General features: G+C 34.3%; 1 protein-coding gene across 11 annotated transcripts in view; it reads right to left on the bottom strand.

The window, feature by feature from the left end:
• NCAM1 (neural cell adhesion molecule 1) overlaps positions 1–26,480 on the bottom strand; it is a 213,440-nt gene that overhangs the window by 44,676 nt on the left and 142,284 nt on the right. For 7 of the 11 annotated variants that reach the window (XM_072425530.1, XM_072425529.1, XM_072425532.1 and 4 more), the window contains exons 9-14: positions 16,993–17,022; positions 9,164–9,314; positions 3,922–4,106; positions 3,606–3,702; positions 2,972–3,142; positions 1,456–1,587 (exon numbers count right to left, since the gene is read on the bottom strand). In XM_072425530.1, coding sequence (XP_072281631.1) covers positions 1,456–1,587; positions 2,972–3,142; positions 3,606–3,702; positions 3,922–4,106; positions 9,164–9,314; positions 16,993–17,022 — 766 coding nt within the window. The remainder of the gene's footprint in view (positions 1–1,455; positions 1,588–2,971; positions 3,143–3,605; positions 3,703–3,921; positions 4,107–9,163; positions 9,315–16,992; positions 17,023–26,480) is intronic. The other 4 variants (XM_072425533.1, XM_072425534.1, XM_072425536.1 and 1 more) reach the window with 1 other exon arrangement.

Here is a 26,480-nt window from a genome sequence, read left to right on the forward strand (position 1 = left end):
TAGCTTTACTTGATATATTGCAATTAAAGATTTCAAATTCAATAATAATCCTAAAGGAAATGATTAAATTATGAATTTCAGCAAACTGCAGCTTACAACTGTGAAATTTTCTTTAATTGCATTACTTTTATGTTTTTTTTATTAATTTTGCAGTATCAGCGCTTTAACAGTGCACTAGCTATTACTAAAATACATTTTTTTAAAGTTTGTTAAAAAAGTAATATTATTCATATGTATGTGACTTATGTGTAATTGTATATACTGTTATATAAGAATATACACTGTTATATAAAATATGTTTGTCATATTCCTACCTTTTCCACTATGTTGAAACACTGCCTATTCACTGCTTGTTGGCTGTTGCATATTTCTGTCCAGTCGGATGGGTTGAATACCCAACACCCATCTGCAAAACATCCGCTTTTGCTGTTTGGGTAAGCAAGAGAACCCACAGTGTGCAGGAGGAGAGCATGTATTCAACACATAGAGGTGTAGAATACAAGCAGTGACCAAGAAGCAGCGACAAGGTGACATTTCAACTAAAGAGCCACAGGAAAAGTAGGTAAATAGGGACATTTTCTTAGCTGGTAAGTCATTTTAAGTAACCCTGTGCTGATATAACTACCTTACTATATCAATTATGATGCCTTCGAAGGTCAATAAATTAACTATTAACTTTAGCAATATTTTATTTTCTCCTCATATTTGAAAACATAAATGGCATTATACCTCTTCACTGCCTAAGAAAACTACATTCTACAATATTCTATGCTGTACAAAGACAACACTTGCAAGTCTGGCTGGAAAGTGTGCAAGAGTACAATTTACATTTTCAAATCTTGCTATAGCACAACTTCGGTCTTTAATACATATTGTCCAGGCAATAATGCCAGCTCTGTACGAGGAGTAAGTGGGAACTCATCTACACTCAACTGCCATTAAAGGGGTCGTTTACAAGCTTAACAACTTGCTTCCAAATGTTTTGGCTCTTGAGATAAAGCCAATTTGATATTTGATTAATATCCAAGGAACATTTAGTCAACTTCTTACCATCATTCCTGTACTGTGATTGGCTGTGTATTATTTCAACAAGACAGTCGGTGACATAACAATAAAGATTACAAAAACGATTCTGTGTCATGGAATAGGCCAACTTTTAAGATACAGCATTATTAAATTAAAACTTGCACCTAGGTGAAGAAAGTATTTTTTGTCTCTAATTTAGTAAAATTGTATTTAAAAAAAACAAAAAAAAATATCCAACTGTTTTGCATATAATATATCTTAAGAAGTAAAAGAAAGTGGCACATAGCCTACTAAAGTCATCATTTTGTACATTTTTATATTAGAACAATAACCATTAGTATGACTGATTTAGAAAACATGAATATTATGAATTTAAATGCAACTAATTCCACAGCAATCAAAATAGTAGAAATTTTCAAATGTACTTACGAACTGGCTGAGTGACAAATTCATATATAGGAGATGATTCACCAACCCCCTTGCCATTGACAGCTGACAGTTTCACAACATAAGATGTTTCTGGCCTGAGTCCAGTTATTGTAAGAGAACCCTCTGAACTCTCTACAAACAAAAAAAAAAGTCACATGAATGACAGAAATCCGCCTCTCTACTGGAAATTTTACAGGCAAAGCAAGTGTTGTTTATAATGGTGTTCTGTATTTTAGACGCAAAATAAGCACTTGTCCCAGATTTAATAGGAAATTAGGTCTCCAAGTAGCATTACATGACCTGACAACACAGTAAACTACGTCATAACACAACCATCTGGTAATCTAGATATTTAGAAGGCAACCCTATTTAAAGAGCTTTCAGCGAACCTATAATATAAATGTATTCCTAACTAATTGGTTTTGGGTAGGCATAGGTAGATAGAAACAGTCAACAACTGAGCAAAGTTTTTGAGTGCAAGGCCACTGAGACATTCTATGGTGGTTGTGATATTGACAAGTTATTCTTTTTTTTTTACATAAAAAGAGTAGTTCAAGTCATTAGCTTTGTAATATTTTGTACCGAACAGACAATTGTTTTTAATTTCAACTGATGTTTTTTTCTTAGTGAACCATTCTATAGAAATAAAAAGCACTTGATTTCAATTAGATATAATGATACAATCGATTATAATTCATATCAGGTATTGAACATGTAGGTGGTACATCGACCATTCAGTCACAAGCACTGATTTAAAACAATTTAAAAAAATAGAACTTTGTACTACTTAGCTCAGTAATACTTATGGATAGGGATGAGCGAGAATGACATTTTCGCAAAAATTTCCCGAACTTCCAATGGGTTCGCAAAATTTTGGCGAACCGATTTCGCGAATACCATTGAAATGCAGGTTCCCCTGGGTTGATAAGTACAGTCCAGGGAGCATGGGAACCTATGGTCACAGCTGTTTGGAGGCACGCAAGTGCTTCCAATCAGCTGTGACTGCAGGCCAACTCTCAGTGGAGTTTCTCCATTGAGAGTTCATCTGAGTTTAGTTCCCACGGTCACTGGGCTGATAAGTACTGTGACTGCAGGCGAACTTTTAATGGAGTTTCTCTATTGAGAGTTCATCTGAGTTCGACGAGAACACAACCTCGTGGGGAATCACAAGGCTGTTCCTGCTTATATGTTCTGTAAGCGAGAAAGGCCCAATTCACTGCAAGACCGAAATTTAAAAAAAAGTTAATCCCTACTTATGAACATAAAAATTCATGTAAGTAGAAAGTCAATGAGAGTTTCAAAAATCTACAAGGGTATTTAGTTTACCAGAATCCACCTTTACCTGCAATATCAGCTCACCCTTAATTGTAATCCAAAAACTCCTACCTACAACCATGTCTGTAAAATACTTTTAGTTTGCACCTGGTCTAAATGAAAAAACTCTATGTCTAGACCTCACCCTTAATTGACTAAAATATTGAAGTCAGAAAAGACAATATACAATCTATTCAATTACCATCCCGGGTACTGAAATCTGCAGTTTGCCATGTCATTGCTCCTGCTGCTCTCCATTCTGCTCTGTACTTGAGAATGGGCACTCCACCTGTAGAATCTGGTTCTTCAAATTCAACCATAGCTGTGCTAGAATAAGACTCCACCCTGAGAATGGTTGGCGATGATGGGGTTTCTGCCAAATTGAAAAACATTATTTTGTTAACGATTACTAATTCCACTATATTAGAAAATTTCCTATATGTTGAACAATAAAAGAATGCAAAATTGAGATAAAGCAACAAAGATAGATAGATAGATAGATAGAACATTTTCTTCCCCAAAACTAATTTTAAGGTTTGGGTAAATTAGCAAAGAGTTCAAACACAGTTTTTTTCCCACTCTATCCAAAAAGTAGAAGCTGCACATTAAATGAAGGGAATTCCAGAATTCCAGCTTGTGCTGCCCCAAAACAACAAATTAAATTCATTTCCAATGTTTTTAATGTATGATACAGCTTTTATGACACATACTTATAGTACATAAGGCTGACAATTCTAAAATAAAGAACATTTATCAGCGTACTCTATGTTTTGATCATTTTTTTGCAATTATAAGATTTCAGACGAACAGATCAACAGGAAACAACTGTGACTTACCTGCTTGTACAAGAATGAACTCAGAAGACTCTTGACCAACACTGTTGACTGCAGTACAATTATAGTTTCCAAAATCACTCTCAGAGTCTGGGTTTATCTAGTAGAACAAACAAAAGCTAGTTACTTACATATAAAATGATAAGCAATGGAACATATAAATTGTCTAATGATCATGAAAATGATAAAAGCAATAGTAGATAATATCTACAATGGGTGATTACCTAAAATGCATAAACAGTATGTGGGTGTATTTATTTATTATTAGTGTTTGAGGAACTTTGAACAAGGATAGTGTTAATCGATATTTGTTTTTTACCTCGAGGCTGGTAGCCATAGGACTGCTGTATATCTTGATGTTGGAGAAGTTGGAACTTGGCAGAAGCTGTCCATCCCTAAGCCAGGACACTCTTGCAGCAGGATAGGCAAGAACCTCACAAGTAATATTAACTGGATTTCCTTCCCAGGTGTAAACCACTACAGGGCCCTTAATCTTGGGAGCATCTAGAAAATATGAGAGAATATCTTCTCATCATTACAGAAATCATTTGTTTTTGTATTCTCAAAAGCAATTTAAAGCATACAATTTTTATGTAAGCAGTCTGTTGGTCAGTACAGCATTCAGTCCTAATTTCTTTGGAATGTCTTGCTAAATGGTCAACACCTTTATAGAACTTAATTGGTTGGTTTTGTAGCCTGTTTGTCTGTGTGCTTGGATGTTCCCTGCTTGTCAATTTAGCTAAGGTAGTGAAAAGAATATTAGCTATAGGATCAGTGGCTGAAGAGTCTGGAACAACTTTCAATTTCCTAAGGGGGTTTTCTCTGGACCTTTGATGACAGGTGCTTGCTTCTCATGGACTACCAAAATTGGTCACTGCTATAATAACTTTTACCTGGTAACAGTTGTATATTACATACATAAAGTAATAAAATAATAAAGTTTGGTAGATATTGGATGATAACTAACAAGCTATGAGGTTCATTTGCACATGCACATCCAGAAAGAATTATGTAATTTGTTAGAGCAAACTATAGTGAAAAAGAGAGGCCCAAAGCTAGAAAGTAGGCGGAGGGACGGCATGACAAAGGGCACGTATGCCTGAAGAAGATAGGAGGGGGGGGAGGAGGTCAGGATTAGATTTCAATAAACAGACAAGGGGGATGGAGGAGGAGAGGTGAAAAGTTTAAGGGGAGGGGTTATTTAATTGTTATTTAAATGTTATTTAAATATTATTTAAATGTTATTTAAATGTTATTTATTGTTGTTAATTAATATGTTAATGAGTATGTTAAGTTATGAATATTAATATCGGTTTATGTTTTGTAAATAAACGGCTGCTTGCCAGCCGTTTTAAAACGCAGCTCAGGTGTGGAGTATTTATTTAAGGTAAGGGTTGGTTTAAAGGTAAGGGGAGGGGGCTGGCAAGTGGGTGAGTTAATAGTTTGGTGGTAAATGGGGGGGAAGATATCTGGCAGGCAAATTACGGGATACCTTTGTCATGGTTCTGATTTAGGTAAAATTCATTTATCAATGTTTTGAAATGAAACACCAGGCAAACTGGTAAAACACAAACAATTGAATTTAGAGATTACCTAATACTGTGTGCCAAGAAAAAAGATAATTTACAGGTCAGAATATCTACAACATAGGGGATTTAAACAGTTAGCTAGTAATATGTTTGTTAATGAAAGAGGTAATGCATAGGTGACTGATAACAACAGCCAGTCTGTTTAATTGTTGATTTATTAGTAGAGTAAAGTGTCATTTTATTGCTGAATAACATTTCATTTTGACATGTAACTATCAAATGCCAAATCCTCCTATGGCCACAAAGGATCTGACATTTCACAACATTTTACAGTTCCATGCCAAGGGTTACAATTAACACCAAGAGGGAGCAAAACTCAACCTGAACTTGGAAAGATCTGTATACAGCCTGGGCTAGGGTCCAGGTTACTCCCTAGGCACCAGAAAGTAGATCTGAAAACATGGCCAGATACTTGTGTTTGCCAGTACCGTGAATGAAAAAATCTCTCTCCCAGTGCTTTCATTACTTAATAATCTGTATTTCCCTCACTGTTCTACTATGTACTTTCTATCATACGTCATTAGGATAGTGCAAAAGAAATCATTAATAATAATACCTTTTTTCTTATTTTAGATTTCTTATTCTTTTTGTGAAACCAAAAGCGCATTGTAACATTTGCCTGGTTTTAAAATCCTAATGCTCATTGTTCATTACTGCATATTCTTGAACATATACCAACATTTTTCTCCCTCAAAATGTCATTAGAAAAATAATCTTAGTTTAAACTATAGTCAAACCAATAGATGGTGCTGTGTCCTAATGTAAAGTGTGTAACAAACTATTGAGGTCATACTGAGCATTTTTAAATAAAAGTTTAAAATATACATCATAGATGTATTTATTCATGTTAAGTTTATTGGCATTTTTATTAAATGCTGTTTTGAATGTTTACAGTGATGGTGTGTTTTAGACTCCAAAAATGTTTCTGTATTTTCAGGTAAAAATAGGTACTTTGTTAGGTTTATATTCTGACTGATTTACTTTTAAGTATACTATTTTAGGATGTATGGGTTAAAAATGTTTTTCGCGTTTGCAAGAGTTCAGGTCTATCAATCCTCTATGCAGGTCAGGCTGCTTAGCAAAATAATGCATAATTTCAGGTAGATCCTTCTAAAGTTATTGAAACCAAGACTTATTTTAACAAAATCACACAAATTACTTTGTATAGAGGTTCATTACTCATAAGGATTTTTGTGTCATTTTATATCCTCATGCTAAAAAAAATATCATTCTAATTTGCAGAGATAAAGAGAAATAGTTTCATCTTGCAATAACACATGCCCAATGCGTATGTCCAGATGCAGGGGCCTGTCAACAGTATGAGTGATAACTATGGGACTGCAGACAGTTTGAATAATTTTCTCTCCACTACAGAACCAGATTAGGTTTAGAGTCTGATTGATGCCAGTAAAATAACTGCAGAGCTGAGTTTATTCATTCTGTTTAACCAGATACAAACTACTGTAATTTGTATCTTTCTCATGAGAGTGGAGGAAGAGAGGGGCTGCATTTAAAGGAAGGAGTAAATATACACATAGGGTAAATATTTTTTTAAATTTTAACCAACATATATATTTAGCATTATATTTAACACAATGAACTCTTTTCTTTTCACTCTCATTTTCTGAATATTTAGGGGTTAACCAAGATCCCCAACTGCACATGTCGAATGGTAGTGATTGGAAACTATTAGGCACACACAATTGCAGGTAGCTGTGGTTGCAGCAAATTGTGGTGCCATTCCTCGAAACATCAAGTAGCTTCTGGATACTCATTTGCTTTCCATCCTCCGGAGGAAGAACCCCACCTCAACAGCACCCTACCTTACTCAACCGCATGTCAAAGCAGTTTTCAAATGCCCAGGTTGACAACATAGTGGTTGAAGACAAGTGGCTAAAAAATGGCTGGTCTGAAAGGGGCCTCATTATTTACTGTACACCCCTTAGTAATTTTCCCTTGAATTTTACTTTGGGGACTCCCGCTCCACATAAAACATTTTACAGGCATTTTTCCTGAACTGTATAATAAACATCTTCTATTCAATTTGCATTCTGTGTACATTCATTTAAAAAGTACTTTACATTCATTAAGCATAAAACTTGCCTGCTGGTCCATTTTATTTATTATTGTTACATTTTTATATTCCATAATGCTCCACCGCTATAAACTGAATAGAATGTTTTACTAGACACTACTCAGATGTATATGCCATGCTAAATAATATATACTTCACACTGTTTGGCTTTATACCATTTGCTGAGCGTTATATACACCTTACTTATTTGCTTTATACAGAGCTATGTTTGCTGTGAACCACACAGTTTTGCTAAAAATTGTATAATATATGTATAATATTCCTAATACACTGCTGTACATATTAAACACATTTATGTTCTATTCACAATGCTGTATGCTATATATTGCATTGTTTTGCTTTACTACTGCACTGTACATTATATACTCCCAACTTTTCAGTTAAATATACTGTGCTGTGCATAATTTACTTTATACTTTATAAAAAACAATGCCTAAACTCATCACCATAGCAATTGTCTTCTGATGTCCACAAACTGATGTGGGATAAAATTAGGGCACTTGCTACTTTTAATAAATCCCCAATGCTAAGAGCTCAAATGTCCAATGTTCTGGGCTGCCAGTGTCAAAAGGAGGAACACTCATTACTTTTTACCTTGTATACTTTTTTTTTTAATCCCATCACAAGTTTAACCTTTTTATAAAAAGACAAAGGATCGGGATTAAGGAGAATGAACATATGCTAGTCACATGTGTAAATAACAGAGTTGCCATTAGCCTTCAGACATTACAGCCAATTTTCTGCATTGTAAATGTGACAAAAGTTGCTAGCACATCCAGCACTGGACATGTTTATAGATTACCCAGGACCTGGCTAAAATGCCTTTTAGTAAAAAATGTATAGGATAACCACGCTTGAAACACATCTTACAATTTTTACATTTGCATTGTTTAAAAAGAGAAACAAATCAAATGCAACATAAACAAAAATGGAAACATACAACACACCTGGCTGTGTGTTTACTCCAATAAAATAAAATTCAATGAACATATGTATATGTCAGTGTAATGAATAATAATCCTTTTTCTTACAAGATACATCAGTGCACAGAAAAAGAATCTTCGCAGTGGTGTTTGGTGCTGATGGCATTTATCATCAAAGTTCAGAAAAGAAAATTAGATAATGAAAAGCTGAGCTTGTGCATCCAGTTCTAGCACAGGTCTAATTTAAAACAGATGTTAAAATAGTTTTCCTAATAGGGAAAGTCTTGAATTATAGATTGTTCGTTATTAGGTGTAGACTTTTCCAGATGTATATTCACCAAATTGAAAATTATAATGCGCTTTGTAGGAAATCACATCTTTTTAAAGATTTTGACTAATATAAAGCCCAATGCCAAAATCTGCACAAGTCTTCTGTCACCAGCCAGTTGGAAACACGCGTCTTTCGTGTGGCTATGGGCAATATTTTGTTAGCGCTGCAATTACTGTCTATTTGCTCAATGCTGAATGGTCACATAAAAATGATAAGTTACATAGAATTATTGTTACGACTTGCACTCAATATGTAAGCTCTCAAACGGAAAACACCAACACCACGTGAACCAATCATCTCTACTCATTAAACCTAGATATTTTTCTCAACAAGGACTAATATACAAAGCCTAAAGATAACAACAATATAAAAAGAGAAAAAGGTTGAAAAACACAGAAAAATCTAGTACGCCTTCAATAAACATTTAGGTAAGCAAAACACAGACTTCAGGAGCCCAGATGGCTGCACAATATGTGTCATAGGTTCCAAGGTTGCCACCCAGAATCTACATGTTGACTCAACATAGATTTCCTATGAACATATAAACCATGCAGTCATCTCTGATAATACAAAGATCAACTCTCATTAACAAACATGAATGAAAATAAAAATGAAAATCTTACATTGGACTTCAAAGTACATGGCTCGTGTGTCTTGTCCAATCACGTTACTAGCAATGCAGAAATACTCTCCGGCATCTGTGTACTGGATGTCCTTAAGAGTAAGAGAGGACATCCTGATATGTCCTTGTACCACTGTTTGCCCATCCAATGTCTGCAAGGAGAACAATTGTGTTAGTATGCATGGGTAATAAAAACATTGGCGGTTGGCAGGCTACTCTATATAGGAAATCCAAATCTAAAATTAAAAATGCTATGGTAAAAGTAATATATGTGATAAACCAAAAAGTTGACATATCCAAGAATTACAGAATTCAGAAACTACATTTTCAGATAATAATGCACAATAAAGATAGTTTTTTCTATTGGTCCAATACAATATTACATTACTAAACAGTAAGAATTTTTCAGCCTAAGCCACTACCTAAACATTATCAATATTTAACATAAGTTTTTAAATGTCTTTCTTGTGTAAGGGGTATTTTAATTAAAGAGTAGCTATCGGCCTCCAAAAGGTAAGCATGAAGTTATCTACATTTTTTTTTCACCTAAGTATCAATCTTTTTTCAAAGCATCTTCTCAAAAGTAAAACTGCACTTTACTACTTAACAATTGGAGCGGGACTTCATTCCACACTGTCGAAGATGTACCTAGGTTTGATTCACCCCTTTATCTGATGTAGGAACAATATTGGTAGAAATAGACATTTTGTAAGTTCAAGGTAAAGTTGAATGTTTCAACTGTGAAAACCTGCCTAGTCCACAAAATGACTGCCACCATTATTTGTGTTCTGTTGCCAAGATAGACACCGTACATATTTATTGCTCTGTTTAATTGTATGCAAAGCTGCTTAAGAACAGTACAGAGCTAACTTTTATTAACTAAGAAAACAAAGAAACTATGGTATCAAATGTAGTTTAAGTCATAAGAAATTTTGATACTTTTTATTACAGCATATCCAGACTTGTCTTGCCATTAATATACACACACATCTCAACTGAGTTTAAATCCAAAAAGACAGCTGAAAACCTTTACACCTTTAAGCTCTCAGCAATAACTCGTCATCAAAGCAAAAAATAAGGAAATATTCTTCACCAGGAACACCTGTTTCTATGAGAACTCTCCAAAATGGCATATCCATATTTTCGAAGGATTCTCTCTCATTTCCTTACATCTCTATAATAGGCAGTGCATGAAACGCTCAACAGATGATAAAATAACTTGGTGTTTTAATCCTTTCCTATTCTTAAAAAAAAAAATATAAAAAAAGTTTGGGCTTCATATAATTTTTTATTCGGGATCCACCACAAAGTAAAATGCTGGTGCTGTTGGGTAATTTGAAAACAAGATTTTTGCCACCTTAAAGGAATATAGTTGTGGCCTACTAAACCTGTTAAGGGTTTGATAGAATGAAAGGAGGTTAGCTAAGCTAAAATGTAAGCCAGATTATGTGTCTCACAAAGAAATTGTTGATGTATATAAAAAATACAGCTAAAAAGGCAGACATGCTGATCTGAACAATGTTTGCCCGTTGGAACTGATAACCCTTATGTTGTAATGTCATGTGGGGCAATATTTGCCCAACCATGTTTATAGTGCATTACTGAAGTCCATAAAAGGACCACAATGGCAGAGAGCACATATGATAAATGCCCAGCCAAACAGAAAAATGAAAAATGTATGTCCACGCGGTCAGTCTATTTCTTCTCTCTAGCCTACTTCAATTACAGCATACTTGCACCATAAAGGTGCTATCAACAGGCAAATGACTGTAAACAGTTTGGCAATCTAATCTAATTATATCTCAGACTAATGTGCTGTAACCATTCTGAAATAGAAACTGATTGCAAATTACATTTTTATGGGCTCCTAAATTGGGGCGTAATTGACAGTCATATGTTCTGTTTCCTTTAAGCCTTCCCCAACCTTAGAGCTGGTAATTTCCACAGAATCTTGCCGGAGGCACACTACATTGCTGCATTACACACTGAATTAGTACTTTTTTCAATTACAAAGTACCTCCAATGTTTCAGAAAATTAGAGATTTGTTATGTGTTGTTGTTGGTCCTCCTGCAGCTGCAGTACAGATAGTGGCATCTAATGCATGGTCTGTATTTCATTAGTTGGATCATAATCAACTAGGTAATATAACTAGCAGTAGATCTGAGTCCTTACTGTTGTTTAAAACAAGGCAGTGACAACATGATCCACATGATACCTATTTGTCTGTATTGTTCATTATAACCAAATGTAGCCTAAATGTAGGCTAATGGAGAATGCCAAAAAATCTGTGTTAGAAACAGAAAACACAATCTATTTATCTAATCTCTAATCCAAAATAGTATTTTTGGATTATCATTTTATTGGTTATTTTTAGACAGTCCAGAAGATATTTATTATAATCATTAGAAATACATATTAGGCAATTCTTCATACCGATACAGGTTGACTTTAGATTCATCACATAACGTTTAACTGATCAAAGCCCAAAGGTGAATTCAAACAAGTAGACAGAAATGAGATTGATAGGTGGAAATATGTTTGTCAATTCTCAAACATGTCACATAATCTCCACGACCCAGATCAAATCATGCATTATGAGAACAGTGGCCCATAGGCAGATTTTTTTTTAATTTGCTTCATTTAACAGGAAATTCTTATGCTTACTCACAGGGCAATTTTCTAACAAGTTGGATAAAATCACTTTGCAATATCAAGCTAGTCCAAGTGCCAAATGCTCTTGTTATAACCTTCTAAAAGTTTTAAAACGGTTAAAAAATTGAAGATCTCTCTCATTATTACCCTAATACTTGTAACAACTTTTGCATTTATAGTACAATATAATGTCAATGTATTTATAAAAATGAAAATACCAAACAACCTATTTAAAACCTTTAGGAGTACTCATACACTGGTAAATCATACCTTGGTACACTCCTGTGAGACACTCCTAGATGTCATTGCACCTTCGTGACCTGGGTTGGCTTAAGTTTTGGATTCACACATGGTCACTTGGCCAGTGAATCTTTTATTTGCTTTTCTACTTAAAGAGACTCTAAAAAGTATGATATTGACATTTTCAAAGGAGGGCCAGCGATGGCAGCCCCTATACAAAAAAGAAATGTTACTGTATGATAAAAATGTTCACAATGAGGTTTTCCTGTGCTGACAAATGTTCACTGTTGCTTTAGCGTTAGCCCATGCATGGCCTCTTTTCTATATTGGTTTTAATTATAAACCTTGCAAATGCTGGCATCAATATCATTCCTACCAAATACATTTTTAAAGCCCAGCAACCTCAAAGTAAAAGAATTTGTCTGATTCTGCTATTCATGAATAATTTCCTGTGTCAGGCCTTCAGTCTTTACCATGTGCTAATGAAACTAGGACTTCTAATAAAGAAACTCAGAAATCAGGTCATCTCAATGGAATACTAAGAATAGAACATGTATGTGTAGAAACAACTTTTCAGGAGACAACCCCTGACAAGTCATGGAAGCCTGTACTGAAAGAAGTACAAATTAGGTTACCCCAGGATTTAGGAGAGGTAAGAAATTTCTACAGGGTTTCTTTAAATGATACCTGGCACCAATACAGGTGAAAAGTAGACTTAAATCCATACCTTTAGTCAAGTATGTATACTGATACCTGACACCTTTCTATGTATATTTACCCTCTACCTCAGTAAACCAAAAAATAGGCTCAGAGTTGGAGTACTAACACCAATAGCCAGCTCGATGCTATTGTATAGACTGGTATTGCCATTGTAATGGCTTTTGGACACTTGAGATTGGAAGAGGAGTTGTTCTGGTTTAAACATGGAAAGAACAAAATATATACTTGTCACTCAGAGACCAATAAGCAGTCTAGGTGCAAGCAGAACCCTTCAGTGTAATTGTATTTAAAAAGATTTCTATTTATTCTAAATATTCTGCCAGATAATATAAATTACATACTATCTGTAGTTCAGTAGAACAGTTTAATTTCCTAAATGAACAAGCTTGTTTTTTAAATAAATGTTTTATTTGCTATCCCAATCATTTCCGTTTTGATTGCAATGATAATATGCTGAGATAGGCAGCAGATGAAGTACCATTGCCTGTGATCACCAACAATACCCCGGCTACTATATAAACCAATACTCTACCTTTACATAATTCTTCATAGAATTCTTACAACAGGATCACTCACACAACTATATCACTTCAAACTAGAATATTTTATTATAAATGATACATAAATACCTTCTAACGGCATTACATGAGGTTTTGTTAGAAAAGAATATGACTACATGAAAGCAGCTGTTATTTTGATATTAAAGGTTAATGTCTAACATGGAATGAAACAAGCTGGGTTGGTGCAAGTTTAGTTAGATTCTAAAATTAAAGGTTTACTGTTTTTCAAAAATGCAGTGATAATTGTAACAATGGTTACCAATGCTTGCTGATAGTAGGTCATATTTATTTGTATAAAGATAATGGAAATTATCCTAAGATAATAAATAACCTATTATCTAAATATTTGGTTAGGGATGGATTTTGAGAGGACTTGTCTTGGTGAGACTCAATAGTTGAGCTATCTTGACCCTGTCATAGGACAATGATATGTATTTCCAAGAGCAATGTCCATCTTTTGCTACTGTAGGTTCAGGGAACAACAGCAGCATACTATTTCAATTTGTACAGTTTTTCGAACTGAGGTTATTGGTAGCCTAGACAGCACTGATTCAACACTGATCTTTGTTGTTTATTAAAAATGACCTATAGCTTTTAAATACACAACAAGCCTGATTTAAAGCTTTCCAAGACCGGAGACAATATTTGTCAACTAAAATTAGCAAAAAATATCCATTGCTGGATCACCAATGATCTCCCATGATAATCTATTTTAACCAGTCTTAATAATCCAGGTCCAATGCCTTTCAACAGATCACTGTCATGGCTAAAATGTACAATTTTGATCAGGAGTGGAACTACTGAGACTTGTACTTTCCCAGTAGGTAGGGTTTCACAAAAAAAATGCATTATTTTTTATTAAATCAGTTGCACCTAAGATATTATTAGCTATCTGACCTGGAAAAATATCAATGAATGTACAAATAGAATATAAGAAATAATGGACATTTCAATAATTCAGAGAGTCAAGTAAAAATCAAGGTGGGTAGCATGAATTATGGAAGTTGAACAGACCTATTTAAAAAATCATAAACCCTATAAATGCAATGGTATTTTTATGTTTGTGCTGATTATTAACTGGCCCAGACTTTTATGTCAATCTAATAATAAAAAGCTTCTGTATTCATAAAAAGCTGTTAGCAAGGTAAGCCAAGCTTGTAAACAGAAAGGAGGGAATAACTAATAATCTACTCTGACCGCGTTTCATCCGATCATTTTGTACTGTGCCTTTCAATATAAGGCATCATCGGGCATTCCCAATGGCTTCTTATGACAAATTACAAAGTACTTACTTCTGGAGAAGTGTGAAAAACACCTAACACATAAGCCTCCTTGCTTCCAAAAGATGGGAATAAAAGTGCTAGCAAAACTAAACCTGCTAGGAAATCATTGGCCCTAAAAAACAGAGAAAGGGGTGCTCTGCATAATAATACTTTCTTTGTGTACTACTTTCATGTTATAATAATAATTACATGTTAAAATATAGTAGGTTAACTAATGAAAAATAATAATATAAATTAAACTATACAATAATCAAATCATTACAAACATTTGTTAAATGACTGTTAGTGTAGTTTTAGAAGTACAATTGCATTTATATAATTTATTAGCAAATAAAAAGATTTCCACAACCCACTGCATGGATACCAAATTTATCTCTGTGTTAAAAAGAAGAGCTGTGACCACTTAAACCAGGCAATCGATCTTTTTTTTACTAAGACAGATGCAGCAGTGAAGACATACTGCAGAAATAAGTTTTAGGTGAAGTTGAGCTTTAATGCTTTTAAATAAAAAACATCTACATTGTTTTTAGGTTTTAAACGATACGGGGTCAAAGTAACTAATGTTTGATGAGGGTTGCTGCTGTGATCTACAACTCCATTTGGTGGAAGCTGATATAAAACACTGTTTGTATTCAAACCACAAGAGCAAGAATTTATTGCGTTAGCCTGATATTTGTGGGACACTAAATATCTGATACAAAACTGAACATTGAATAAATACTAAAAGAGACCACCAAAACTCAGTTCATGATATACCCCATCATAGCACATATGCTTATGGATGTCTTCAACTGTAGAGGACATCCAGGCATTTTAATTGAGAATTTTGCAAAACATTAACTGGTACCTAAAATACCACAAAAATATTTCATATCATTATTTTGAAGATTATATTTCTATGACACACACATTTTTTTGTGGAACAGTGGTAACACCTCAGCTAGCTCACCCAGGATACCCTTAATCTATGAGAATCTATTGTAGCCTTCTGTTGTTACTAAACTCAATTACCCCTTTCACAGTACTTTAAAATGACAATGAACTACCTTAGAAAACATAACACTATTATGTAAATAATAGTTTGGGTTTTTTTTGTTTTGTTTTTTTAAAAATAACGAAAAAAATGAAAAATAATCTAATATAATGCCTAGACTGGGATTAATTCACTAGTTTAAATAGTTTAACTGAAAAAAAACAGCAGTTTTAGAAGATCATTGGCTTTTCAGTTGTTAACACAACATATTATCTGTTAGAATTCATCAACAATTTGCTAAGCTTAAGCGTCTGCTTGAATGTTAAGGCAGTATAGACCAGGATAAACTTGAGTTGCGACGTGTTTTGCTTAAATAATCCGAATTCCAAAGTACAGTCAATAAAAAAGAACCTGTACATACTAGATGAGATGAAATGTATGAAACCTACAGACCCCAATATAAACAATCAGTCGACTTATCTGGAGAAATGCCTAATAGCCTGAATTTCCCTAGTCAATAACTGTTGGTAGTTTGAGAAAGATAACGAGCAGTAAGATAACTGACTGACATCAAACATCTTAGGCTAGGTACACACCTGCAATGGTTCTCGTCCGATAATCGGCTCAGGGCTGATATGGGACAAGAATTTTGCCTGTTTAAAATGCTCGTCGTTCATCGACGGAACGACCGTCCTGGTGGATCCATGGACAATGGATAACCAAACGATCGTAATGGAACTGAAGGGGGAGAGAGTGCAGCGGGGTGTCGCTCTGTCATTCTCCCCCTCCCCTCTCTATAGAGCAGAATGGCGCTGTATGTACAGCACTCGTTCATGCATCGTGCAGTCATTATTCGTTGGAAAGGATTGTGAAAGATCCTTCCCAACAACAATTATTGCACGTGTGTACATAGCCTTAGACTGGATTAATACTAACATAATTTACATCTACGTAGGTGCTTCTTTGCCTTAGGACTAGTATGCAGAATAGAGTGTATATTATCAGGATATAGAAGGGGGTTCTGTATTTACCCTAGTTAGGTAAAGGTGACAGCATGATATTAGCTTTTAAGAAAACAAATCTAATTCATGGATTGATTGTTTAATGACAAACTAGAATTAAAATATTGTGTTTTGCGAAGCATTCATTTTCCAATGCAAACCCACCTTTCAAACATTAATTACAATAATTACATTTAAAATGCTGATGTATCTGTAGTCTCAACTTGTTATACCAACCGAGCTTGTTTGAGTATTACAGAATAAAACTACGGACATTCTATATCTATCTCCTTGTAGCTATCAATATGGGTTTAGTTAGGCAACGTGGTTCTGGAATAGATCTAAGGGTTAGGTATCTTTTTCTCTGAGTATAGCATTTCACATCTAATTGGTTTTATACCTCTTCTTTGTCGGGCCGTGTCCACGAAGCCTGGAGAGAACAGATATAAAAAACACAACAAACACAGAAAGCAATAAAACATTTTTTATGGTTATTGTATGTGCCGAGTTATGTCACAGCAAACTGAGCGTGCAATGCATGCATTTATGTGAATTACTGGGCTCAGGTTTCTGCAACCTGGTGCTCTCTGGCTGGGCAGTGACTACAAGTTTCCAATAGATTAACTGCAAGACTTCACTGACAAATGACAGCTGGCAGAGCATGCTGGCACTTGTAGTTTCATAACAGGTAGAGAGCTCCAGAATGCCCACCTTTGATTTTAATCTACTGGAACAAATTATCATCATCATAAATATATCTTTTTTTTTTTTTTTTTTTTTTTTTTTTAATAAAAGAAAGTAAAGTAAAGCAGCAGTACTTCACCTTAATTGACCTACAACTTATGTCCAAAGCATTCCATCAGAAAAAAACATTTAAAACAATAAACTACTAATCTAGTTTTCTTTAAAAGGCCCAGTATGTATTAGCACGACATGGAAAAAAAGCAAAGAGCAGCAGGCAGACTTAGCTTACACAGTATAAGTGTGGATAACCCCACATTCCATTTGGGGATCATCTTTGTCTGCCTTCCTGTGATGCTCCACATTTTTGTTGGCATGGGCTACTATCCTTCCCCTCTTCCCTGTCTCTTTTGCTGCCCAATCAAACAGTTAAGGAAGTGTAAAAAAGGTGCCAGGACAGCAGCTTTCTGCCTCTGATGCTAAAAAATAGGAATTCTTAGAAGATTAAGAGTGATATGGAAGCCCCATTACCAAATCTATGCCTTTGGGCTCCCCCACCCCCTGGTGTGCTGCTACTGGTAAGTCATAACTGATTAGTCATAACTATCAGTAGCATTAACAATAGCTTTTAGGCACATATCCATTTTTGAAATATTACACTAAATTGAGTAGAACAAACTTTAATGCATTGATGTATTGACCATTACATCCATGCAATAAAGTTTGTTCTAGTCAATTCAGTGTAATGCTTCAAAAAAGGGTTGAATATGTGTCTAAAAACAATTATTAATGTCTATTAATATAGTTTAGTCATAACTAAAATGGTTTTGTAATGGAAAACCATTACCTGCTATCTAGAAAAAACATTGAAGATCAGATAGCTTTATAAAATCTAAAACAGTAGCTTAAGGTCATATTTGCAAGTGAGCTTGTGCTAAGTCAATCTTTGCAAATCAAGCTTGGAAGTACTTTTAGGGAGTATCACAAAACATGTATCACAAAGCTTTTAAAATGCTTTATATAGTATTGGTTTGAAACAATTTTCAGAAGAATAAAATCTGGGGATAAACCATGTTCTCTATCTGTTGGACTTTTGGTGCTGAATCCATCTATCCACCTTTCATCGACAGTCCTATATCCTTTGTCCTGAAGCTTACTTACTAACAGCTTTGAAGGTAGCTGTAAGTACACATACCATTCACCTTGCAAAGGTGTTTATATTGCCACTAAATAAAATTTGTCATAGCAAGAAAACCAATACTCATGTTGGGTAATATGTTCTAAAACCTAGGGGTTCTTAGACATATGCAGCAGCCTAAAATACCTGGCACTACAATAAATTGCCTGACCATTCTAATGGGGAAAAACATCCTGGTAGTGTTGGAGATTTGCCTGTGTGCTCCCACACCTTCCTGTTAATGGGAGGAACAGTCCAACATAGTAATTTCCAAATGGCAAACTGTGGAAGGTGAAATGAAGAGACATGTTGCTCTACCAAGAGCTGCTGGAGTTTGCCCGAGCATTTGGGCATAACAAAACAAAGCTGAGACTGCCAGTGATCTAAATGTCTAAGTTTTATACCTGACAGTAGTCCATTGTCCATTATAATGTTTGCTTGTTTTTGCCGTGATTAAGCACAGTCATGCCCTTTACCTACATCTTTGGTGTTTAAAGTGTCTCGCTTGACCATGTTAAAGCTAAAAGCAATCAATTTTACGATGAACTGTATACAAATCTAAACAAAGCAAAAAAAGCTCAGGAAAACTGAAAAAGTGTAAAGCTAAACTAAAATATGTCTTTTTCATAAAAATACAACCAATATTAACAGTACTGCTGCTTCATCAAATTCAGAGCTTAATCCATCACTATATGGCAACAAATGCATTAGGATCCCAGCAATTAAAATTCAGATTTCATTGTCAAAATAGGTTATTATAACACAAAAATGGCTTCAGCATGCACACACAGGAGGTTACTTTTCACATGCAAACACACTTCCTAAACACAATGGTGGCATGCCATTCCACATTACATGCAGTAAATGCAGTGAAATGTCAAATATATTTAAAACATAGCAAGTCGTCCAAGTTTGATTCGAGGCTACAGTCACGGCAGTAGCTCTCATGAGTGTTTGGCAAAGCATGTAAACAGAAAGATGGTCATATATTTTACATTGGAGAGCTAAAGTAGATCAAACATTGGATTACAATTATTAAATCAATCTTAATCAAAGTATTCTTAAATATGATCTTTATAATAAACCTCTTTGAAGTTTAGGGCTTGTCTCATTAATGGTTTGCTGACCAAGGTACCCAAGTTTGTAGTAAACAACCTTTAGGCTAATGGCACAAAAAAGACAACTGCTTGTTTAAAATAAACATAGGTTCAATGGTCCAATAAATTTTTTGACTTTAAGGCATCACAGATGTTTGTTGACAATTTGTTCATTATTTACACAGGACATTTATACTTTTTGTTGATTCACTGATGATAAGGAACTTATGCAAACAAGTCCTGTGTAGCTCTTCTATTATAAAAAATAATTATAAGATTCTGTACTTTCGCAAAGAACAATAATGTACTGCAGCCCCTGCAGAAACCAATCACTCACCAGCTTTTACAGTTCAGACTAGACACATCTGATATGTGATTGGTGTTCCATAGCCTACATTTAATTTCCATAGGGGCATATTATGTTTTTCTTAATAATTCAAAATTGAAAGGGTCTAACTCCAGCCAACACTTTTTTATGTCTTAAAGAGAGTATGACATAATTAGGATGTCTTTCAGAATAGTATTGTTGCCTGAGCCTCCATAGTGGAGAATGTAACACAATATCTATTCAGGCACAATCTACCCGGGTCTGATTTATTAAAGGATTCACTTTTATCAGTGAAGCTGGGTGATCCAGCAAACCTGAAATGGATCTGGTCCAGGATTTAAAACTTTTGCTATCAAATAGCAAATGACTTTGAAGAAATCCATTTTCCATTCTTTACAGCCTTGGAGAGCTTTAATAAATCAGGGTCTATATGACTGTAAACCAATTCATAAAGCTTGATGACCAAAGTCACCAAAAATGCATGGCACAACTCTGTCATGATCAACAAAGTAAAAATATTAAGCAATTTAGATTCCACATGAAGACAGTGATCTCTAAGGTCTAAATTTCCCTGCACTTCCTTTTTCAAAGATGTAACGGATATCCCATCTGATAATTGTTCCTAAAACATGTAGCCCTAACCCTAAGAGTTTCTCCTCCATGTCTGTTTTGCAAGACAAAATTGTAAAACATTACATTTCCCTTCACATTCTGTCCCACAATAAATAGTGAAATTTGCCCAGTGGGGAGGCAAAGAACTACATCAACACTTCTAACATTAAATGCCTCTACCCAAAACTAAAAAAACAAAATGTATTGGCTGGAGTTTAACTTTAAAGCTGACTTTGTGCATTCTATGCAATGTGTTACTGTGCAATTAATTTGAAATAGCATCCAAATGCACAAGAATAGTTGTTTGACAATAGCACCACAGTACACAACATATTTCCCTTGCTTTCTGTGCAGAATCAAAATAAAGGGCAGGTCATGGTTTCCTTCCATAGTTTGCTTTGGTAACACATTTTAAATTAGGCAGTTGCCCTAATGCAGCAAATTTTAATATGCAAATTTTGCAAGTCAACATATGTGCAGTAATGTACCACAATGGGCAGCAATAGTGTTAAAGGGGCCTTACAAAATTTAAGAAAAGATAATTTTAAAGAAAAAAGTCACAACAGACCGCTGTTCTGAATTTTAGTGGTATTCACCACCCATAAAAAAAGTATACTAGAATAGCAGATTAACTCATGGCTTAGTATTTGTGTATTTAGTAGTATTTAACAAATTCAATTCAACAATTTAATAAATTCTGTAATGTGGAAGACAAATACAATAAGAATGAATTTGTACATGTTTGCAGTGACAAAAGCCATTGGAGATTAGGCAGAAGGTGTACCTAAGTATTTTTTGTCCATGAAAAATAAGGGAAAAAAAATAGAGGACTGCAACAAGATTCGGATTAATATATATTTTTTTCTTTTAAAATTGTCTTTTGGTGAAATTATTAATAATTTTGGTTTACTATTGGGAATGTTTATATTATAAATCTAAGTAGTATTCTTAAGAGTAAAATATTTAGGTTGATAATATATTTTTACTGCAATAGTAATATTTTTACTTTTCTAATAATACCTTCTGGGAAGGCCTGTAGATCCAAAGGATAGGCAACTCAATATCAGTGAATAACTTGCTGGTTAAATGTACTGCTGTGTGCTTTCTGTCTAGACTTAAGGTCATTTTTATTTAAAGTATCTAATATAACCATTGAGAATGATTTTTATTTTTAAACTGGAATCAATGCAATAACAATTTGCAAGGTAGCTGGTCTAACTTCTTCATCTAACTTCAAAAAACAAGGTTTATTGGTGCGATTACAGACCAAATTCCCTTTTGCAATGCTTTACCAGCCAAGCTTTGAATTACAACTGGCAGACTCTACACTGATAATACTCAATTAGATCCTTTATGTTTAAATGTAAAAAAATGTACTAAATTTAGCCAAAACCATAAAATAATTTATTAAATATATTTCCCAATTATCCAATGGCAATAGTCACATGCAAAAGTTAAATGTAAAGTCAGCTCTCAATGGTTTCAAACAAACAGCTTTGAAGAATGACTCCCACTATAGGTGCATGGTTAATATTAATGTGAAAACAGTGACTGTTTTTTTTGTTCTATTAACTAATCTTTAATAAATTAGTATTTTACCAAAATATTGAAGTATTTACTGTATAAAAAGTAATGTTTAATTGAGATACAGAAAAATTGGCTTTAGGTATATCTTAAAAATGATCATATACATCATAGGACAGATGTAATTTTTTACCCAGGCTTCATTACAAACTGTTAAGCTAAAGCCAATGGCATTTTGAATTATAGCATGACATAAATAATCGGCCATGCTTGCAGCAAAATTGACCTGGGTTCTTGCAACATATTCATGTAGGCCTGGGATAAAAAATATTCCCATTATTTAAATATAAAAAATAAACTTTGCATAATATATTACACAATAATTGAATTATACGCCAAGGAAAGAACCATGAATAAAAGTATATTTGGGTTATGAAAATGCTTTTCACATTTCATTTGCTGGTGGTTTAGGTATTTTTTATGGAAGTATGGTAAGGTATCAATAGATCTGTTCCAGGAACATCCCAGTGGTAGGAAGTCAAGGGTCAATCCAATGCATAGTGTATATTAGTCATTGGAGATATCATTCTTTGAAAACCATTGATTTAAACCTCCAAAGAGAGCTGAGGAGGGTGGAATGAAAAAGGTTAAATATGATCTTCTTCATCCATGGCGCCATCTTCTTTTTTTTGTAGGTTTCAGAAAAATGATATATCAAAATGATTAGCAAAAATACAAGACATGCAGTTACATGAGAACAAGTTTGATGGGACAGGCACTCTTTAAACACAGTACACAACAAGACAGCCAAACACAAGTACTATACTGAGACAGAGGATGGAACTAAAACTAAAGTGGGTAAATCTTAGTAGTACTGTCTTAATTAGTAACAGGATGTGCTACTTTATTGCCGTCACAAACAACTGACAAAGAATGATTGTGCTGTAAAGGGTAATACTGTCCTAAAGGCTATATGGTTCATTCACTTAAGGAGCTGATAATCTTTAAACAATTCTGTAAATATTCACTTAAATTATCTAATCCTGTGAAAAACAAATTTGTGAATATTGGTTTCTTGCACTAATACAATCAAATGAAAAAGGATTACCACCAACAAAACCTATTTATACCTCCAAAGGAAAATCATATTAACCCAGCTATTTTTTGAATGTCAAAAACAAAATGATTAGGTCCCTTAATAGTGGGAAATTGGTATTAAATGTTAAAATGTTTAAAAGTCTATTACTAGCAAACAACATAATTCTAATCCCTTATGCTAAAGTCAGCAGAAATTTTAGAAGTGTAATTTCCTCAGAACCAGGAGCACTGATATTTATTACACTGATATAATAATCACCTAATCTATATAAAAGTTTTCTGGCACTGTGTATATAAAATGTAAATGTGGGTGTATGGTAAAATGCTAAAAATATTTTTAAATGTTTTCTTTAAAATAATTTATATATCTATATATATTTTTGGGAGGTCAAAGGGTCCCTGAACAAATTTCAACAGGCAAATAGAATCTAGACAAGATTGGTGATAAAATTATTAATTCACTGAAAAAAAGTTCTACCATATTCTTGAGATACCACCACTTAATTATTAGCAGATATTGTACATATAAATGAGGAAAAGGGGAATAACCCATTAATTCCTTTTCGCCAATGATTGCATGATAATAAAAACAGCAGCTGAGGAAAGAAAGTGGAGGGCTGGGCAGACTAAAATAGAATCCAAAAGACTTCTCCAAATAAACAGAATATCACCTTTGTGGTCCAAATTTAACTAATTTATATCTGCACTTTCATTCTATGGATGGTTTTCTGCTTTGAGTTTAATATAGTGAATTTTTAAGTCTTTGGCATATTGTTTCTCTTTCTTCCAGTTTTCACAAAAGTGATGCTTAATTGTAATATGTTTTAAACTTGTTTTAAAGTATATACTTAGTCGATTAAACAGATGTTTGTAGATTAGTATGCCTGTAATATTTCTCTAATCCAATAAAAAACAGTGATTTTTCTTTAATTTCCAATTTTATTTAAATGATCAAATCAACTTTTATTGATTTATTAAAGTTTAATCTTACTTCCAGTATCAATAATATGAAGGCCATAATGCAAAGTTTTATTATTTAGGGATACTTAAGGAAATACTTTCTATATGGTATCAAATCTACATATTCATCTTAAAGCAAAAAGAAGTCCTAATCCAAGTTCCAATATTTCAAAAGTAAACTAAAACACAAGGGACTGTAAAGAAAGAGATCGAAGACAGCAACTCAAGCAGAACATAGAGCAACAAGCACTGTCTATATTTCATTGGAACAGGTCTCTATCCCACAGTTACAACCGAGCCATAATTTGCCCAGGAAGACGACGCCAGACAGGAGAGATGAGAGTTTCAAAAATAGTCAGCAGTTTTGCATAAAATCTGATGAAACTTCCAGCATTTAAAACCTTTATGATATGAACAGGTATCTTTTTTTGTATTCCAGGCAGTTAAGCTTACTACAAATACTTCTAAAATCTCCTTTTTCCTATGCTCTGCTTGAATATTCAAGAATGATTTTTATAAAAAAAAACAAAAGAAAAAACGCTCAAAAAAAACAAAACAAAAGGTATATCACTTTATTATAATCTACTGAACAATGTTACTAGAAAAGAAAGGCCTGGACCTGGCAGGAGGTCAGCAAAAGGCCAGGAGATATGGGGAAACTAGGAGAAATAAGGGTTATAGCAGGGGAGGGTTGGATAGGCTGACAAATGATAAAGTTGGGGAAATCAGGAAAGCTGGAAAGTTTTTAGAAAAAGAGGGTGAAAAGAAAAGGTTAAGGGGGGGGGGGGAGTGGGGGAGCAGTTGGCAAAAGAATGCAGGGTTCCCTTCCCCTCAATCCCTTTTTACTAGTGGGTCAGTAATGTGGTGTGTTTTGGTGTTGAGGGGTCCTTGGAGGGCATCTTTTAAGGGTGTGAATGTGAGGGAGAACCGTAAAAAAAGTGTGGGATCTCCATAAGAAAGTTTCGGTAATTTTGGCTACCTATAAGCAGTGGTTAAGAAAGGGGGGTTGCGACCAATGTTCTCATTCTGGCTTTTTGCAAATGGGAACATAAATTCTGGGTGGTCTGATGAGCAGTGCCTCTTAGGGTTTGCAACCTGGAAGGAAGGGCTTATTCCTTTGTCTTAATGTCTTAATGTTATGGAAGGTGCTTTTGTTGTGCTAGGTTTAAATGGGATGGACTTTAATGTTTAATGTAAATGGTATTTATGGGTATTGTTAATATTAAATTATTATTATGTTTATATAAAATGTACAGATATATGAGTTGTAAATGTTTTGCATTATGGTGTGACAATAAAGCAGCCATCATGGCCATTTCCCAAGAGATGTTGTGTCATGAGTTATTGTGTTCGGTTAGGAAGGGGAATAGTGAGGGGAGGAGGAGTGGTTAAGTTTTGGATAAGGTGGTGTACGTCCTAGCTGCCTGGGTCATGTATACCTACTTACAAGAAAGGCAGTATCTTTTTTCAGATAAACCAACCTTTTTGGACTTGGTACTATTACTTCCCAAGCAGAGTTTAGCAAATAAAAAGGTGCTCTTGTGCAGTACTCTCAAAAAAATTGGTGTACATCAGGTATATACACGAAAAAAAAATAAAGGTATTGAATTCAAAATAATAAACTTTAAAAATAAACACAAAACACACTAAGGTTCAATTGATATGAAAAAAGCAGAAACCTTTAATTTACCTTAACAGTAAAAATGTATTGATATGGTGGTGGTGTGTGTGTGTGTGGGGGGGGGGGCTTTAGCTTGTTAGAATATTTATATAGTCTATGAAAACTAACCTGAAAGGAGACAAAATGTAAACTTCATTGAGTAATGTTTCTGTACTGGAAGTGCCATCAGAACTACTGATTATTTTTGCCTTTGTCACAGCGACAATCCATCCGTACACAATTGCTGTGGTGCTCTTAGTACATACTTACATTTGTTTGTGTATATAAATGGCGACCATTGAAGGACACCTATCTCATATTGCTCCATTCCAAGTCCAGTGTTCATTCATCAGCTTTTCCCTCCTAAGACCCAGTGATGATGTCACTGTACACTGATTTATTGTCATTGGTCAGACCCAGTTATGATGTCACTGCACGCTGCCTTAACGTCATTGGTTAGAAGTATAAAATCTTACCCACAGCAAGGCCAGGTATCAATTGCTGGACCATTTAAAGTGCACTTTATAAACACAATATATAATGATCTGCAGCTATTGAAGAGTTTCAAAACGCACATAATTAAGGAGGGCATTAGAACCCTGGATTGAGACTTTTCATACAAAACAATTAAAAAATAATTTAATGCTTCAATTTGACATCGAAACTTCGGTGCCACGAATTTAATGTGATAAAATTATTGATTCCTCATTTTACCTCCTAAACTAACCCTAAGTCAAAGAAAAAACCCTAA

This window comes from Pyxicephalus adspersus, chromosome 11 (genome assembly GCF_032062135.1).
Source record: "Pyxicephalus adspersus chromosome 11, UCB_Pads_2.0, whole genome shotgun sequence".
Lineage (NCBI taxonomy): Eukaryota > Metazoa > Chordata > Amphibia > Anura > Pyxicephalidae > Pyxicephalus > Pyxicephalus adspersus.